General features: G+C 39.4%; 1 protein-coding gene across 1 annotated transcript in view; it reads right to left on the bottom strand.

The window, feature by feature from the left end:
- Nucleotides 1–18,072, bottom strand: part of LOC149814502 (uncharacterized) — a 54,664-nt gene that overhangs the window by 31,356 nt on the left and 5,236 nt on the right. The window contains exons 3-4 of the mRNA XM_089990369.1: nucleotides 8,739–8,808; nucleotides 7,475–7,663 (exon numbers count right to left, since the gene is read on the bottom strand). Of these exons, the coding sequence (XP_089846495.1) occupies nucleotides 7,475–7,663; nucleotides 8,739–8,808 (259 nt within the window). The remainder of the gene's footprint in view (nucleotides 1–7,474; nucleotides 7,664–8,738; nucleotides 8,809–18,072) is intronic.

The raw sequence follows: 18,072 nt of genomic DNA, 5'->3' as shown, positions 1-18,072 counted from the left end.
TGGCGGTCTGAAACACTAAGATACCTTAGCATAGAAAAGGCAGATTGGATGCAATGGGATTGCACCAAAAGGATGTACCTCTCGAGCTGGCCACCCAACACCTGCCCAGTTAGGCTATGGGTGCCACAAAATTAAACCAGTTGGCATTTTTTTGTGGAGCCCAACAACACCTGTTGTGCTACTGGGTGGGGCAGCACATTGATTTGTGCAATCACATTATGCCTGTTGTGCCCGCGTTATAAAAGGGCTAAATGCTAGATCCTTGGATTTGAGGACAGGTGCGGAGAGAGAGAGAGAGGACCAGGGGGAATTAGGGATGCAAACGGTTTGAATTTCGGATCTCAAAATGCATTGGAGAGTCAGATCCAGGACATTCAAATGGCAGTTTTTTCTTCTTGAATCCGTGATTGCACACTTTTCATGTGAGACTGTATACTGAAGATGGAGGGTGATCAGGTGCAGCAACACACTAAAAGTATGCAATTACATTGCACCTGATCCTTCCTGAAGGGTCCATTCTCAAATCTTCAAATCTCAAATTCAAGAGTCGCCCAAGGATTTGAGATCCAAGACTTTTAAATGCAGTCTAAAAGTTGCTTTTGAGAGCACGCATGGGTTCTCAAATTTGAGGATCTGATTTGAGATTCTTGAATTTGAAAATCAAATAATCAAGGATCTCTTTAAAGTGTGAAATACATTGTTTGAATGTGTGAGATCTCTCATCCACACATGAGCCTTGCAGTGAACCATGTTTTTTTAAGAAAGCTGGGGCTAGGCAGACCCCGGGTAACTGCTCCAGCCAGGCAAATGGAGCCCCCGCGGTTGGTAATAGGCCGAGTACCTTGCAAGGTACTCACCGTGAGCCTCATGTTACATCAGCTGCACCACAGACAGATCTGAGGCTCTCAAACAGGCCTAAGTTATATCAGATGACATGCTATCGTGAGGCACAAAACCAGTTTGGTGATATGTCAAATTACTGATCCGCACCAGCTTGTCTGTCAAGAGTAGTTAGTGAGGGTCACCTTGTGTTGGACATTGAAAATTCGAATCCCAATGGTATGGTTGTATAATTGGTAGGGGTCAGACTAACCCCAGCTTTCTCTGTTGAAAAAAAAATGAATTTGAGAAGATTTAAAAACCAATGATATTCAATATGCGATATATTTTTGGCTCATAAAGTTGTATTTTTGGCCAAAAATAAATATGATCCAGATCCCTATACTTTGGACTATGAGGTCCGATTGAGTCAACACAACCTCCAACTATGATTTGTAGCTCATTTGGTTGGTCAGGTCGCTATGAACAAATATTACCCCTTAATACAGTGCTGAATAAACATTACACCACATTCGTTCATACCCAACCAGTACCACGAATAACTTATTGATCCGGTCATTGGCTTGATACTTCCTACTTTAGCCTAGTTAAGGGCATTCCAACCAATTGGGTGTTGGGTGTTTGTTTCGCCCGCTTTTGCATGAAAACAAGACATTTTCAGATGATAACGGCTTCTCTTTTCTCTTGTGAAACTAATTTTGTCAGAATAGATATTGGGTCAAAAATGATTTTAAAGACTATTTAGAGAATACGACGATTCAGACTTTAAACCTAATCGAGCTAAATGGGTTAGCTTTTTACCATAAGATGACACATGTCATTACAAAATATAATAATAATAATACAAAATATTAAAAAAAAACTTTAGAATCAATTTTTGATCGATTCGATTTATGACATTGGGTGAAACAAACTGCTGCAAGTAGTGGGGCCTTGATGTAAACCGTCACCAGATTTACTAAGGAAGATCTACCAAACTACCAGATGTAGCTACACAAACTACAATTATTTAAAGCAGGGAAAACTGAAAATGACAAGAAATTCTCATATCAATTTGAACTTCCAAACTCCCGGATTTCTTATGTATTTATAGTGAGATTTACAATTTTAAAAAACTCTAAATAAAATAAGTCTTCTACTTATAAATTTATAATCCAAGTAACTACCCTATTTTGAAAACTTTTGAATAAAAACAAAATCATCTTAATGATACGGATTACATAATGATTCAATATCCAAATTCAAATAAAAAAGATAGTTCTAAACTGATATAATGGATCCCAGGATGCTCAGCTCCGCTCCTACATAGCAATCTTAGGTTTTGGAATGGGTTTAGTTTAGGTAAGGTGGGTCTAGGTGAGATTTGGATCTGGACAAGAGGTAGGGCATGTAAAGGATTTGTTTGGATTGGATCCAACAAACTCAAGTTTAAGTCTAAGTTAGGGTTTCTAGATATTGAGATATAAGGTTCCAAAAAGGGTTTAGGAAGATCCAATAGAATGGATTTGGACTCATCACATGTTTCTGGATCCAAATTATTTTTAATTGGATCTAGGCTTTGGCTAGGTTTTGGGAGGGGTTTTAGATTGGGTTTGAAGTGGATTTTAACTATTTAGGTCTAGGTAAGTTTCGGAACATGTAGAGGCTTTGCACTTTCCTGCTCCAGTTTTGTTTCAAGGATGTGAAGAAGACACATACAATTTCCAAAAAAGACAACGGCAAAGTCCAGCAATATACATGCGGATTTACTGGTTAGGAGTCCCACAACTATGAGCATATATAGTACCAATCTACGAAATTTTTGTGTACTCTCGCATTGATTTTAAGCCTTGATAAAGACAAAAACATCAGTAGAGAGCTTGATTCAGTTCAAATTTTGTTTCTCTAAAGGCCTTATATGGACCTGGATCCACTTTTTGCTTGGATGGAGCCTTGGTGGGAGTGAATCTTGTAGCATGTAGATTATTTTGGGCTTGGTTCAAGTTTGGGTATGGATTAGATTGGGTTAGGGTCTGGGTTAAATTCAAATCTTGGGTTTGGTTTGTGACTGGATAGTTTGGATAATGGGTGTGGTATAGATCCGATTGGATTAAGTGGGTAATTACAATGGGAAATTGAGCCACATTGGTTTGATTAAGGTGGGCTTTTGAGTTGATTTGTGTCCAAAACAAGGTTAGGATGGACTAAAATGGGTTGTGGGTAAGAGTTAGGGCCAAAGAGATCGGAGTTTGAGGGTAGTTAGGATGGGCTGGAGCCACTTCTGGAATTCTGAACCAGTTCCAGAGGTAGGCTATTGTCAAGTCCCATACAGTGGCACACTACAAGGCTCTCTGAGACTTCGTGTGGTGAAAGATGAAGGCAATGGGGCTGAACAGGTTTTTACCTTCTAACCCACCCAGACTCTTTCACTGTCCTTAGCATGCCTCTGGCGGGATTGCTGGCTGGTGGCTAGGGTTACCTCCAATCATAGGTGGCCGGCAGCCATCGGCAAGCCGGATTCTGACTGGTATAATCATTGCCAGAAGTGTCTGGATGATAGAGGAATCAAGTGGAAGACAGGGAAGAGAGGAAGGATGGATGTGTGGGTGGGTGCCATAGCTTCGACAAAGGTGCAGCACTCCGATTAGCTAGACGGCAAGTCACTAACCTAGCTCTGGCCGGTGGAGTCTCGATCGCTGACCAAATTTTGAGAGGGGATGCCGAGTTGGAGTCGGAAGGGGTCAGCTGTCACCTTGGGACCAATGGTAAGTGCCGCTTTGTGATATCTATTGTGGATGCTTCATGAACTGATGTGATGCCTGAGCCATCTGATTGCCGTCGATTTGAGTCACCGGGTAGCCATACATTGTGTGTAATCAGTGCCACTCCTCGGATTGATCACTAGGTGATCAATGAGTCCAATAAGATTGTCCCTCAAATTGTTCATGCCAACGAATGAAGATGACAAACCCGCTTTTAATACCAAATGATGTAAAACCATCGCCAGATTTATGAAGGAAGATCTACCAAACTCCTAGCTATGGCTACACTAAACTACAATTATCTAAAATGACTAGTTTTATTTAGAAAAGCAGGAAACAACTGAAAATAACGAGAAATTCTCTCATAGCTAGCACCGTGAACTATCAAAGTCCTAGTTTTTTCATCTACTTGTAGATGAGAAATTTAATTAGTTTACTTACAATCCAAGTAATTATCATATTATGACAACTTTTCAATCAAAACAGCATTATCCTAATGATATGGATCACATAATGATCCTATTGGAAAGCAAGCTGCAGTTCTGAATAGTTCCATAATTGATGGATCTGCCCAATGTGTCATGCAAGAAGAAGGAAACTTAGTAAAGAAGAATTTGATGGATCTGCCCAATGTGTCTATGCAAGAAGGAAACTTAGTAAAGAAGAATTTCCTACAGCTGGAGTCAAGGAATTGGAAAAGAAGAAGGTTTCTAATGAAGATGTGAAGGAGGTTCAAGAAGGGAAGGATGTGTTGGCCAATCCTACACACCAACATGGACCCATTGCAGCCAAGGAAACTCAAGCAAAAAAAGTCTCTAAAAATTATAAACCTGTCTCAAAGTGTAAATATATATACATATATCATAGTGGAACGATCGCTCGGCATAGTTGAGAAGCCATTAAAGATTGTGGATGTAGATAGCTCATACCGAATCACGTAAATATTATATTATGTGATTTTTCCTTGTCTCTAAAATTTTGTATGGTATCAGAGCTTTAGTGAGCTCTTATAGCATCTTGGTCCTGGGCGCTCCTTGGTGGTGATTTTTAGGTCTGCTTCAGAGACAACTGAATCGGGTATGTCTTCTTCACTTCCGCTGCTGCAGAATCCAAACAAATCTGCATCACTTCTTGTCTATCAAGTTGAATGGAGAAACTTATCTCCTTTGGGAGTCACAGTTTACTCTCGGGTTCATTACTTATGATCTGCTAGGATATGTTGATGGTAGCAAGCCTACTCCATCAACATTTGAGGAATATTCAATTACTTTGAATCCTTGATATCTTGAGTTGCTAAGACGTGACCAACTGTTATTAAGTTGGATCCTGTCATCTCTCTCAGAGCTAGTGCTTGGGCAGGTTGTTGGTCTCAGCTCTTCATTTGCTGTTTGGAATGCCTTGAAAAAACCATGTGATCAAGTCATGCAGCTGAAGTCCCAGCTGCACAATCTCAAAAAAGGCCAAAAATCAATTAATGAGTTTGTTCAAAGGGCCAAGGCTGTCGCTCATCAGTTGGCTATAGCCTCTAAGCCAATGTCACAAGAAGACCTTATAAGAGGTCTGCCAACCGAATATTTGTCCTTCAAGACCTCTATAGAAACCAGGTCTGGCCCTATATCTTTGGATGAGCTCTATGGTCTCTTGCTGGTTCAAGAGAGCAATTTTCATGAAGTTGTCGATCACAATTCAGACCAGATCAGCCCGGCTGCCAATGTCACTATTCGGTAGAATTTTGGAGGCCAATCTAGAGGTCGTAATCAATTTTGGAATAGAGGAGGAGGTGGTTGGTCCCCCAGCTAACTTCAATCCTAATCAACAACAACAATCACAAGAGAAACCAGAAATCATGTTGTGTGACAGATATATGAGAAAATGAGGCACCCGACAAGAACATGCTATCAATATACTAATTTATTGCCGGACAAAATTTTAGCACTTCAAGCTTATCATGCTGCTTTGCTGAATGCTCCTCTTACTTTTGGAGATGATACATGGTATCCCAACACTTGTGCAACTCACCATGTAATCAGTGACTTCAACAATTTGTCTATTCACTCACAATATCAAGGGGCAGATGTGAAGAATGGAGATGGGACAAGTTTGGATATACTTTATATTGGTTCCACTAAGATTAATGATTTTGAGTTTAGTGATATCTTGCGTGTTCCTAAAATCATGAGAAATTTACTTTCAGTTCAAAAAATTTCTAAGCACAACAATGTTATCTTTGAGTTTTACCCTCATTTTTGTTGTGTTAAGGATCGATACGCATGGAAGGTGTTAATGAAAGGAGCAAGTAGTCAAGGGATTTACAATCTAAGTATGATGCCTATAAGGAAGTCAAATTTTGTTGGAGAACGTGCATCATTTGATAGGTGGCATATGAGGCTGGGTCACCTAGCTTTTCACATAGTTCAACAAATTTTGGAAAAACATAGTTTACCTTTTGATAATATAGACTTGAATAAAGTTTGTGATGCGTGTCAAAAAGGCAGAGCCCATAATTTGCCTTTTAAACATTCTTCTAATCCTGTTTCTAGTCCTTTAGAAATAGTTTATGTTGATGTGTGGGATTTTGCACCTTTAGTTAGTAATGATGGATATAGATGTTTATTCTAAGTTATTTGGCTTCATCTTTTGAAGCAAAAATCTCATGTTATGATGGCTTTCAAGAATTTTAAAATTCATGTTGAGAATCTTTATGGTTTCAAGATTAGATACTTCCACTCTGATTGGGGTGGAGAGTTTCAAGCATTAACGACTTTTTTTAAAGAGAATGGCATTGGACAATGTATATCCTGCCCATACACTCATGAATAGAATGTTTATGGTTTCAAGATTAGATACTTCCACTATGATTGGGGTGGAGAGTTTCAAGCATTAACAACTTTTTTTAAGGAGAATGGCATTGGACAATGTATATCCTGCCCACTCTGATTGGGGTGGAACTCAGTATTGCGAGCTTAGGGTCAACACTAAAGAGGAGTGTTAAAGTTTGTTGTTGACTGGGTCTTTTACTAGGTTTATTTTTGTCTTAGTTTGAATCTTAGTTGGATTTGGGTAATTTTAGTATTTTATATTGTTAATGGTGTTTGAGTTATTACAGGAATTGTTAAGAGTATAGAGTGGTCCATTGTCATGCAGGATTCTTATGGAGTCATATAAGTCTCTCCTCATTGGAGAAGGATAAGTCATTGTTGACTTTTAACTTTATATGATAGCTTAATTATAAATAGGGACTTATAGATAGGGTGCCAATATGAGTCTGTGTAATTATGGTGTTCTTTTTTAATGAATTAATGAAAGTTAAGGTTTCTCTTAAAGTAGTCTCCTTTTTTTGTTTCATCTTTTTCTATCAAGTCTCATATTTTGCATAATTACATGGGTGGTTTAAGGCTTGAGCTCACCTCAACAGAAGTGCCTTGTGATTTCCCCCAATTCTCTCATGCTATCTAATCTTTGGAAGGCATTGCCAAAACACCGTATTAGGAATGGAGTTGACAGCACCAACACCATTCACAAAACAAGATATTTTTGACAACTCCATCCTGTGCACCACATTTTAGCAACACACAAAAATCATATTTTCATCTCAATACAAGGTTTTCTACTAATGAAAATATGCATGAAAATGGCCATTTTCTTGCCTTAGGTGAAATGAATAGTCAGTAATGAGGGCCCTATGTTTTTACAGGAAACACACCATTTCCTACGAATTTGCCAATACAAGGATAAGGAGCTTTAGCAGCGACATTTGTGGCTGCTATTAGTAAATATGTCGCTGCTATTGAGTCAATAGCAGCAACATTTTTGGCTATATATGCCTGGTTTTTGTTGCTCTTCAGCAGCCAGAAAATTGGGTCACTGCTATTGGTAGCACCATTAGCAGCCACCTTCCCAGTGGTAGCAGCCACTTCTAATGTGGCTGCTATTGTTAGCAATAGCAGCGACAATTAAATAGCAGATATTAATCTCTGCTATAGCAATAGCAGCCATGTTAATGTGGCTGCTATAAAGTAAGGGGACAAAATTGTTGCCCCTATTGCTCTCTATAACAGCCACATCAGAAGTGGCTGCTATTGCTATTAGCAGTAATTGTTAGCAATAGCAGCCACACAAAAGATGTCAACGTTATTGCCTATATACCTAAAATAATTTACATTTTTACATAGAAATATAATATAATTTATATAAATACACAACATAAAAAATAAATATATAGACAATAAAAATATACAAATATATTTAGAAATTATAATTATAAATTAATTAATATATAGAGACATTTAAATAGAAATCTATAAAAATATATAAATAAATATATGGTATAAATATATAAATATACAAATACACCAATTTATAAATATAAACATATAAAAAGAAATATATATCAAAATATACAATATAAAAAGTATGATAAAAATAATATATGTATGTCATTTGATAGCAAAAAACAGATGCGATGAGCATGGATCAAACACGCGACTTTCAGATCTTTAGTCTGACACTCTCCCAACTGAGCAACCCCCACGCTATATATCTATGATATTTTTATGTATATGTGTGCACATATATATAAATGTTTCTCCTAATAAGGAAACAAATCCAATTATCAGAATGACAAGAAGAAAATAAAACTCATAGACTAAAGTTCCCCAAGGCATGTGTGCCGACCCTTCATTCTCTTCCCTTTGTTTGCAAGTAAATTTTGCCTCTTACTAGGAACAATTAGCACCAGGACCATCTAATTTTTTCAAAGTTCCCAGCATGAACTACGAACAATATTAATCAAACCAATTTAGCTTAAGGCCCATTTAGAAAGAATTCACTATTTAAACTCTATAGAGTATTCAAGCTGAGTTTTGGGAAGCCAAGAAAATCAGCCATGTTCTCCATCCAAAATTGAGAATAAGATATGATGCAATCGAACATTGCAGAATCAAATATCACAGAAAGAAAATCGTACTTCATAGTACAATCAATAAATGACTTCAAGAAAACATGCATGCGAACGTTTCTTTCATATGTTTGAGCTCATTATATTAGACTGACGCAAAGAAATCCAAAAATAAAATTGCCATCAATAAAAGAAGATATCAAGGTTAATTACACTATCGTGTGACATATTCAAATATTACGGTTATACTTACTGTGTACATTCACTCAGCCTGCCCAAATTCTGGTTATCAAGGATTGCCAAAATCAATGTTTTGTTCTCATCCAAGTACTGCATATGGAAATGTAAGGAATGAGTTAGTTGCAAAAGAATAACAGTAAAAATACAGTAAATATTACTGGTAATTGCAAATGTAAAAATATTCAAGATCCAGAAAACCCATAGTTTTATCAAGATAAATCAATACCATCAAGCATGTTCACATAAAGCTACAATTGAGGGCAAAATAACCTCCACTCTTTCAGGTTAACGGCAAAGATATCAAGTAACACAAAGTTGCATGCTTAGCAAGGAAATATTGGTGAAGACGAGAGCTGCAATAGCAGACAGACAAACCATTATCTGAAATTTGAGTGGAACGACCTATGATCCTATCACTCCCTATTCTAGCATTTTCATGTCTATGAAAGCATGCAAAAAGTTAAACAGAATAAACAAATGCCATAGAACATGACCAGTTTTAAAAATCCAAGCATTGACATTGACATCATTTCATCATAGTTTTCCCTGCTATGTGAACACAAGGATAATTAGTTTTCAAACAGGCATGCATGCATGAAATACCCCCCCCCCCCCCCAAATCTATGAAGCCACCTAGAAGATCTACTATGATAAAAGCTAGTAATTGCAACAGTCAACACGTTAAAATAAATAATAATTAGAAAGACTACACTTCCCCAACAACTACAAAAATCCTTTCTCATGGTGTAAATCCAAAATACAATAGCATTGTCCATTTCTATCCAAAACAAGAAAACGAAAAGGTCAAAATGAAAAAACCCACTACATCTCCTCTCCTATGTCCAAACAAAGGTTTTAGTTAAAGCCTTTACTGATGATGGACTATCTTCCAATGGAAGTTCAATGGTCAGCTACTCCTAGCCCTAGAATTCTTAGAGGGCCCTCTGATGTATCATGGAATTTCACTGAGAAGAGTATTCTCTGGATTCTACTAGAACACAAATTAGATCGTCCCTCATTAAGGAAACACAATGGCCTAGAACCGACCCTCAATTCACACAAGTTCAAATATACTTCATGTGTTCCAAGTAAAAAGTACACCAAGCAACTATAACTTTAAGACCATCGACTGTTTAGTCTATAAAAAGTACACCAAATAAGCTTCAAAATATTTGGATGGTGAAGTCTGTATAGATTTATCAGAAAACAGATAAAAAGTACTATTAGCCAAAAATGGAGAAGAAGAAAAGGATAATCAATGAGAATGAACTGGTGACAGAAGAAATTTAACATGGGCCCTTCAACTTGATAAGCCTCAAACTTTTTGACTACAGAGGGACACCAATTCCAGGCATTGATGATCTAAAAGTTTTCTTATCAAAATATCCTTCACAAATTTTTCAAACCAAAAATAGTCGGTAGCCCTCTTGATATCATTAATGCTGAATTTGTAACGCCCCAAAATTTCAAACTTGCGAACCTTTCAGAAAACAGACAAGAAACTAGAAAAAATCTCTTTTCTTTCAGAGTTTATTTATGTAATCAGCGGAAGATAATTCTTTTGTTGAATTTAGAAAGGTGACAACTTTGGGCACGTTAGCTAAAAGAACCAAAACTCACTACAAATGTTACTTGCAAAACACTTGGAAAAGCCACTTTCATTTAAAGAAGTTCCCAAATAGTACAAAATTCGGATATCCCAAGAAAAACCCGTGACAAAACCCAAAAATGTCCAGGACGCGAGCTAAGAGCAGGAAAAAGAAATTTTGAAGCCATCTTGCAATCGCGCAATCGTCCGTGGTGTACCTAATCATCACATGTACCCATAGAATTGGTTACTTTCGCGAAAAACTAGTAGGTGCACAAGAGAGACTACAGGAAACTGAATTAAGAGCATTTAATTTAAAGCAGATCAACAGTTAAACAGGTAAGCAGTTCAAAGCAAGTAAACAGTACAACTGTCAAACGCAGCATGACGATTCATTTGATCATAAGTTGTGAACTACCATGCAACTAGCAAGTCTTATAACCCATCAACCAGTACGAACAGACTTATGTTTCGATATTACTGGCTCGCGGGTACGCGCAAACGAATCATAGAAACAACTGAAACTAGTTCGGGCGTTTGTTATTATATGTATCTTTAATAACCCAAATAGCTAGTTGAGTCCGCTCCTAAGGGAACAACTTTCAGCCGAGAGAGGATTCTCCAAAGGCAGTTACTTGGCAACGGATGCATCCAACTTCTGAAGAAGTCCATTGGATCTACCACCTAGGATAATGTATGATAGTCCCTTCCTCCAACTCCAATGACTGAGAAGGCTGGATCTTTGCCAGTGGGGTGGTTGTTAATAACCTGTCCATTGGAGTTTTTGTACCGATCCATCCTCCCCCTTGACAGAAACCAAAGGGTGAATGGGTGCGTTAGGCGTTGCTTAACTAACGACCCATTCTACATGTTGTGGTCTTTCAGCCACTCGAGCATCTTGTCTGTGAAGGCGAACTTATTTTTATGTGTTTACAGCATTGTGTATTTAGCATTATTCGAGGTCGCACAACCATCACAGTACTAGCGTGCAGTGCACGACTACAAGTACTCTATGATGAAAGGGATATAGTTTCTCAATAGGAACCTCAACAGAAGTGTTTCGTAAAGATGTAATATTTCTCAAACTTTACTTTTGACATTATTTAACTTTTGAAACAGTTAGCAGCTTGTGCCAACATTTGGTATGCAATTTTCTAGAATCTCATTCGCTATCGTAGTATCTACATGCCTCGCATGACTCAATACTGACCTCGATAAAGGAGATACGGGTTTCTCTATAGAACCCCCCACTAAGAAGTTCGCTCAAGCCCTAATTCAGGGTTACTCGAGATGTCGGATAGACGAACAGAATCAGCCAATCACATCCTTCCAAATACTTCGATTTGGGTCGTCTTTGATGCTTTTGGGCTGCTCTCTAAATTCTTAAGTCTACTTTGCAAGACTGTTTACTCGAAAAGCCAAGATCCTTGTTAGGGATCTTTCTCTTTAGACGAGGATATATCGTTAAGCCCCCGACTCAACTCTAATCGCAAGAGGGAGAGCGGTAAATGCCCCTTGCATTCTCCATGAGGATGCCTTTATAGAACATGCAATGAACAAAAACTATATCATTTGCAATGGCAAGGCAGTAACGAAACATTTGCAAAAGCAAGAGCATGGGCGCAAAGCGCGACGACAAAGGAAAGACATGATAGCAAGTAAAGGACAAGGATCGCAAAACCGCGTCCTTGAGTTAAATGTGTACTCGTATAAATAAATAAATATATATATATGCATATATATTTATTTAATTATCCTTTTTAGTTAATTGAACTCAATTCAATTGTCCAAGTCCTACATGCAATCTTCTCCTACCTTGGGGAGTTGCGAGATTGTTGGCGTCTGCGGGTGTAAGCGATTGACGGCTCGGGTCGTTGGGTGCAAGCGTAATCCGTCATATGAACTGCAAAAGCGAGACGTCAACTTGCTATCTCAATCAGAAAGGTAGAGAGGACAGGGGTGTTGCCGCTGTCCTGACGTGAAAGAAGCAGAGGCAAGGACATCGTGCCCCTGTGAACCTGTTGAACACGAAAAACGGGGAGGCATGGGGGTGCATCTCTGCCTAACGATGGTTCATACAGAGGTAGGGGTTGCGCCTCTGCCTTCCAAAAAATTGGACAGAGGCGGGAGTTGCGCCCCTGCCTTCCGAAAGCGAGAGTAGGCAAGGGTTGTGCCCCTGCCTAACAAGGTGGAAGAGAGGCAGGGGTAACGCTTCTGCCTAACAAATACAAGGGAGGCAAGGGGCTTTACCTCTGCCTGCCGAAGGAGCAAGGAGGCAGGGGTGAGGCCCCTACCCATCGATCACAAAGGGGAGGCAGGGCTTCACCCCTGCCTGCCTGCCGAAGTTAGTGGAGGCAGGGGCGACGCCCCTGCCTACTAGAAGAAGAAGGCGCAGGGAGGGGGCTCGGCCCCTCCCCCGCAAAACGAGTGCACAGGGAGGGGCTTGGTTCCATCCCTGCCAAAGGGTACACAGGGAAGGGGCTCAACCCCTCCCTTGCATACAGGGGGGTACAAGGAGGGGGGCTATGCCCCTTCCCTATCGCTAGAGGGTGCAGAGAGCAGGGAGGGGGCTCTACCCCTCCCCCGCCATCAAAGGGAGCAGGGAGGAGGCTGGGCCCCTCCCCTACTAAAGGTAGTGTAGGGAGGGGGTTCGACCCCTCCCTTGGCTGCAGGGAGGGCTCGACCGCTCCCCTGCCGAAAGGAGACGCAGGGAGGGGGGCTCAGTCCCTCCCTTGCCTACAAGGGTGCAGGGAGGGGCTCAACCCCTCCCCTGCAAACATAGGCCACCGTGAGGGGGCTCGGCCCCTCACTTTCAAAATACGGCACAGGGAGGGGCTCGGCCTCTCCCTCGCTAAACGGAGTCGCAGGGAGAGGGCTCTGTCTCTCCCTTACGATTTAGGGCAACAGGGAGGCAACTCAGCCCCCTCCCTACACAACAGAGAGGTGAGGGAGAGAAAAACGAATGAAGGAGAGGAGGCGCGTACCTAGAGGGTTGCCGGAGGGAAGGTCGTCGGCGTGCGAGCATCGCCGAAGACCGCTGCTCGACAAACGCAAGGAGAGTGGGAGAGGGGATCGGGTACCGAGAGAGATACGAGAGAACGAGAGGCGATGGCGAGGGTGCAGAGAGAGAGAGAGAACGGAGGGGAAGGAGGTTTCGAGAAACCTCCCCCCTTGTCGCTGCGTGCTTTTATAAGCACACAACCGACTAACACCTGACGGATCCGCCTCCGGTCCAAATAAAAAAATGAATTTTTTGTGGGTTTTATATCCTACCATCCTTAAAACAATTTCATCTGCGAAATTTCTATTACATTCATAGATCAAAATACAAGTCAGAGTACTTAGAGAATCCATCACTTAACCCAGTTGTTATGACCATTCATCAGCAGAATCTTAGTTTGAGTTCCTTATCATCCTTGAAGTAAACAAGGGATACCAAAGATCAAAAATTTCAAGAGGCTCGAGATAGAAGCGAAAAATATATGTACTATTCATGCGTAACATGAGTAGTTTACAAAAATCCAACAATGCTGGTACATAAGCAGAACGTGTCAAGTCACTTAGCTTAACAATGAAAATACAACTACAAAGCAAGAGAAATTGTATACTCACAGCGTGATGCGGATGCTCAATGGCCAAGAATCCTTGCTTTTCTTAGCTCTGATACCAATCTGTAACGCCCCAAAATTTTAAACTTGTGACCCTTTCAGAAAACAAGCGAGAAACTAGAAAAAATCTCTTTCCTTTTAGAGTTTATTTATGTAATCAACGAAAGATAATTCTTTTGTTGAATTTAGAAAGGCAAGCTGACAACTTTGCCTACAAGGGTGCAGGGAGGGGCTCGACCCCTCCCCCCTGCAAACAGAGGCCACCGTGAGGGGGCTCGGCCCCGCACTTTCAAAATACGACACAAGGAGGGGCTCGACCCCTCCCTCGTTCAAAGGAGTTGCAGGGAGGGGGCTCTGCCCCTCCCCTACGATTTAGGGCAGCAGGGAGGCGGCTCAGCCCCCCTCCCTGCGCAACAGAGAGGTAAGGAAGAGAAAAATGAATGAAGGATAGGAGGTGGCGCGTACCTGAAGAAGGTCGCCGACATGCGAGCGTCGCTGGAGGCCGCTGCTCGGCAAACGCAAGGAGAGTGGGTCGGGTACCGATAGAGATACGAGAGAGCGAGAGGCTGTGGCGAGGGTGCAAAGAGAGAACGAAAGAACAGAGGGGAAGGAGGTTTCGAGAAACCTCCCCCCCACCCTATCGTTGCATGCTTTTATAAGCACGCAACCGACTAACACCTGATAGATCCAACTCGAGTCCAAATAAAATTTTTTTGTGTGGGTTTTACAGAATTGGTGCAGTCCATACAGAATTGGTGCAGTCCCTCCACAGTAATTTGCACTTAGATGAACATCAACACCAGGCGACCACTTCCCTGTATGCAAGTTTTCGCATCAAAATCAGAGGGACGGGCATGTGTGTGCACACACACACATAATGAATGCTTGACCAGAGATGAGGTAAAGAGGGAAGCAATGAGTGCTTGACTAGAGATCAATATCACCCTCCAAAATATTAATCACAAATCAATATCACCCTCCAAAATATTAATCACAAACTCATGAACTACATGATAGCAGTCAGATATAGCATGTTAAATAACTCAAGTTAATGCAAGAAAGCAGATTTCTAATCCCATCATAGTTTGTGTTAGAAGACAAAGAGTTGTGGGATCCAAAGCACTCTGTAGGTGCATAACACATCCACATGTGTCTTTGTGCATGTGCATATGTACCTCTACATGAGCTGTGTTACAATAAGCAGATTTTTAAGATTTTCTTTTCCTAATTTTACATTCCATACCACAAAAGAGAGATTTTCTCATGAAAAGAAACAAAAAATGGAGGGGAAAGATGTTTACCTCTACCACACACATTGCAACAAGGAAGCCAAATCCACTGTAAGATGTTCATGAATGTTATTAATCATGAAATCTCACTGTAAGATGTTCATGAATGACAAATCCTCTCAAGTTCCTATCAGACAAGGTTCCACTACCAATAAGCTAGGGCCAATGACCCCATTTTCATAACCACAAAATAAAATGCACGAGCACACATTTTGTGAATCAGATATTTCACATCCTTCAAAGGTATAGCATCATCATGACTCCGATTACATTTGAACCATTCATGTCTTTTTCATATCATTGACATCAGTCTAGTATTTTTTTTTTCTAAATTCTGGGTTTAACAAAGATCATCCGGTCCAGGATTGCTCATGCAAAAAAAAAAGTTTTTAATGTCTCAGATCCATTGTGTGTGTATGCATGTAGGCATTGAAAAAAAAAGTTTTTAATGTCTCAGATAAGTATACGTATACATTGTGTGTGTATACGTATCCATTTTGCTTCTTGATAACTATGATTTGACCTCTAAACTTATTGTTTGCAAGCCAAACACTTCAAGCGTCTGTGCATACTCTTTGATATAAAATATATGTAAATAAACTCATTACTAAATAACAAACTTACACACGTGGAAAACCAGTTCCGTGCTCAGCTTGCCCAACTTATGCCACACATCTCATTTCCTAGACCTATGGGCACTTAGAAGACGTGAGTCATGATGAACCACATGGACACACCACATGATATATTTATAATTTTTAATGGATTTTTTATATTTAATTAAAATTTTAAAATTAAATATCAGAAGAATCTCACCTTCACATACGTACAGTTGATTGTCAGATTTGTGAGTACTGGAAACATGTGGAAAACAACATATTCTTTACCCAAACAACGATACCAATGAATAGTTTATATATAGTTTGCATCCTTTTGGCTTTATAAATTCTAGAAAGGTATAGCCACCCATCCACCTAGGTAAATGAGGTTTATGTTAAAAATGTTATTATGACAAAACTAGTATAAATGAAGATAAAAAAATAAGTATATAATGGCGTTGTTGAAAATATGTACATGAAAATTATTAAAGCAAGCAAATACCTTTTATGTGGGGTACGTTCTTCATGGTAAAGAGTCTTTCCTCCTTTGGTGAGCAGGGTTCAGCCTAACCAAGAATTCTTTGACCGTTATATCTAGAACAATGGTATTACAAAGATTCATACCATGTTTGTGAATCCTAAAAAATATGAGTTTGATGGTGGGAACCACCAAAACTCAAAAATAACAAAAGGTGAGTAAAATAAGATAATCCAGATTATTAAAATATAAACAAAATGAATCAAATAAATAAAATACAAATTTAAAACAAAAACCAAATCTCACCTCGAGCTTAGGTAGCCCTTTCTATAGTTAACGAGTGTGGAAACACGTCTGACATGAGCTTGGCACGAGTTTCAAAAATAGAAGACTTGGGATATGGGTCATAGACTAGCCTAGGTTTTTGACTTGACTGGCTAGGCTAGGTATGCTAGGCCAGGTCTTGTAGAAAATTTGACAGAGTATAGACGTGAATTCTAGATAAAGAAATAGGGGGTGAGACTCTCTATTTATAGTTTTCTAGATAGATCCTGATATGTTTTCTATGTATCCGGGATCCATCTGGATGAGCAACTTCTAAATGGGTCATTTTTAATGAACGATTGATATTTGTCCAAGGTTTATGGACTCGGATGGGTGTTTTTCTTAAGGAAAGTGGATTTGAAAAAGAATGGCATTTCAAATATGAATTTGGAAGGCTAAAATGGCAAATCTCGTCACAAATGCACACTAAAAAAGATGGTTGACGACAACAAGGCTATGATGACAACTAAGCTCTAATGACAAATGTATTTGATGATAGTTTTTGGACAAAAAAGAGTTATGTGCTCTAATGATAACCTAGGTTATCGTCAATGCTCATGGGCAAAAACGTTAACGATAACATGATTTGTTGTCAGCGAAATCGAGTAAAATAGGCCTAACATGCTAACTTGTTTTGGTCATAATTTTATATATGAATGTTCATTTGAGGTGATTTTTATTGTGTTGAAAAGGTAACATCTTCAACTTTAATTTATCTATAAAGTATAAAATAAAATTTGATCATTTTGATAGTAAAAAATATGGTCAAAGTGGGCCTCACCTGAAAAATGGGTTTTTTACTAAACAAGTCACCTTGTTTTGGCTGTAACTTTATACTCCGATGTCTTATTGACCTGATTTTTAACTCATTGAAAAGCAGAGATCCTTTACTTTAATTTATCTTTATCTTTTGGACAAAAACCTTGAGAATGCTGTTTTAGATGCCAAAAATAAAGTTGAAGCCAATAAAACCTTAAAGCAAGCCCAAGACACTAGATTTTAGTATGAAATTCTGACATGAAATGACTTGTTCAAAATTGGCGTGTCTACACAACTTGGGTTCAGATGAAACCTCATCCTAAGCAAAAAGCTACTTACATGCATATATAGAGAACAATGCCGCAACTAGTTAGCCCTTTAGAGGCTCAACTTTAATTACGTACACTCCTAACCTCTTAGGGAGAACCCAGAGCAGTGCTTCCCTGTATTTGTGATAGAATATTTAGCAATGTTGTCAAAATGGTATTGGCTATCCAATAATTTGGCCAACGATTACGATTCATGTGAATGGGTCGATACCTATTCTCAAGTGAATCAGTATGAATGAGCTAAAAAATAATTTGTATGATACTAAAAGATTAATTTTAAGCATTTTTAGATTTATTAAAAAAGCAGGCGATTCAGGTTAGTATCGTATCGATTTTCTGCCGATACGATAAGAATTGGCCTATTCACACCGATACTGACA

Source organism: Nuphar pumila, chromosome 15 (genome assembly GCF_984573655.1).
Source record: "Nuphar pumila chromosome 15, dmNupPumi1.hap1.1, whole genome shotgun sequence".
In the NCBI taxonomy this organism is placed as follows: Eukaryota; Viridiplantae; Streptophyta; class Magnoliopsida; order Nymphaeales; family Nymphaeaceae; genus Nuphar; species Nuphar pumila.
This window is presented reverse-complemented; position numbering and strand designations above follow the sequence as displayed.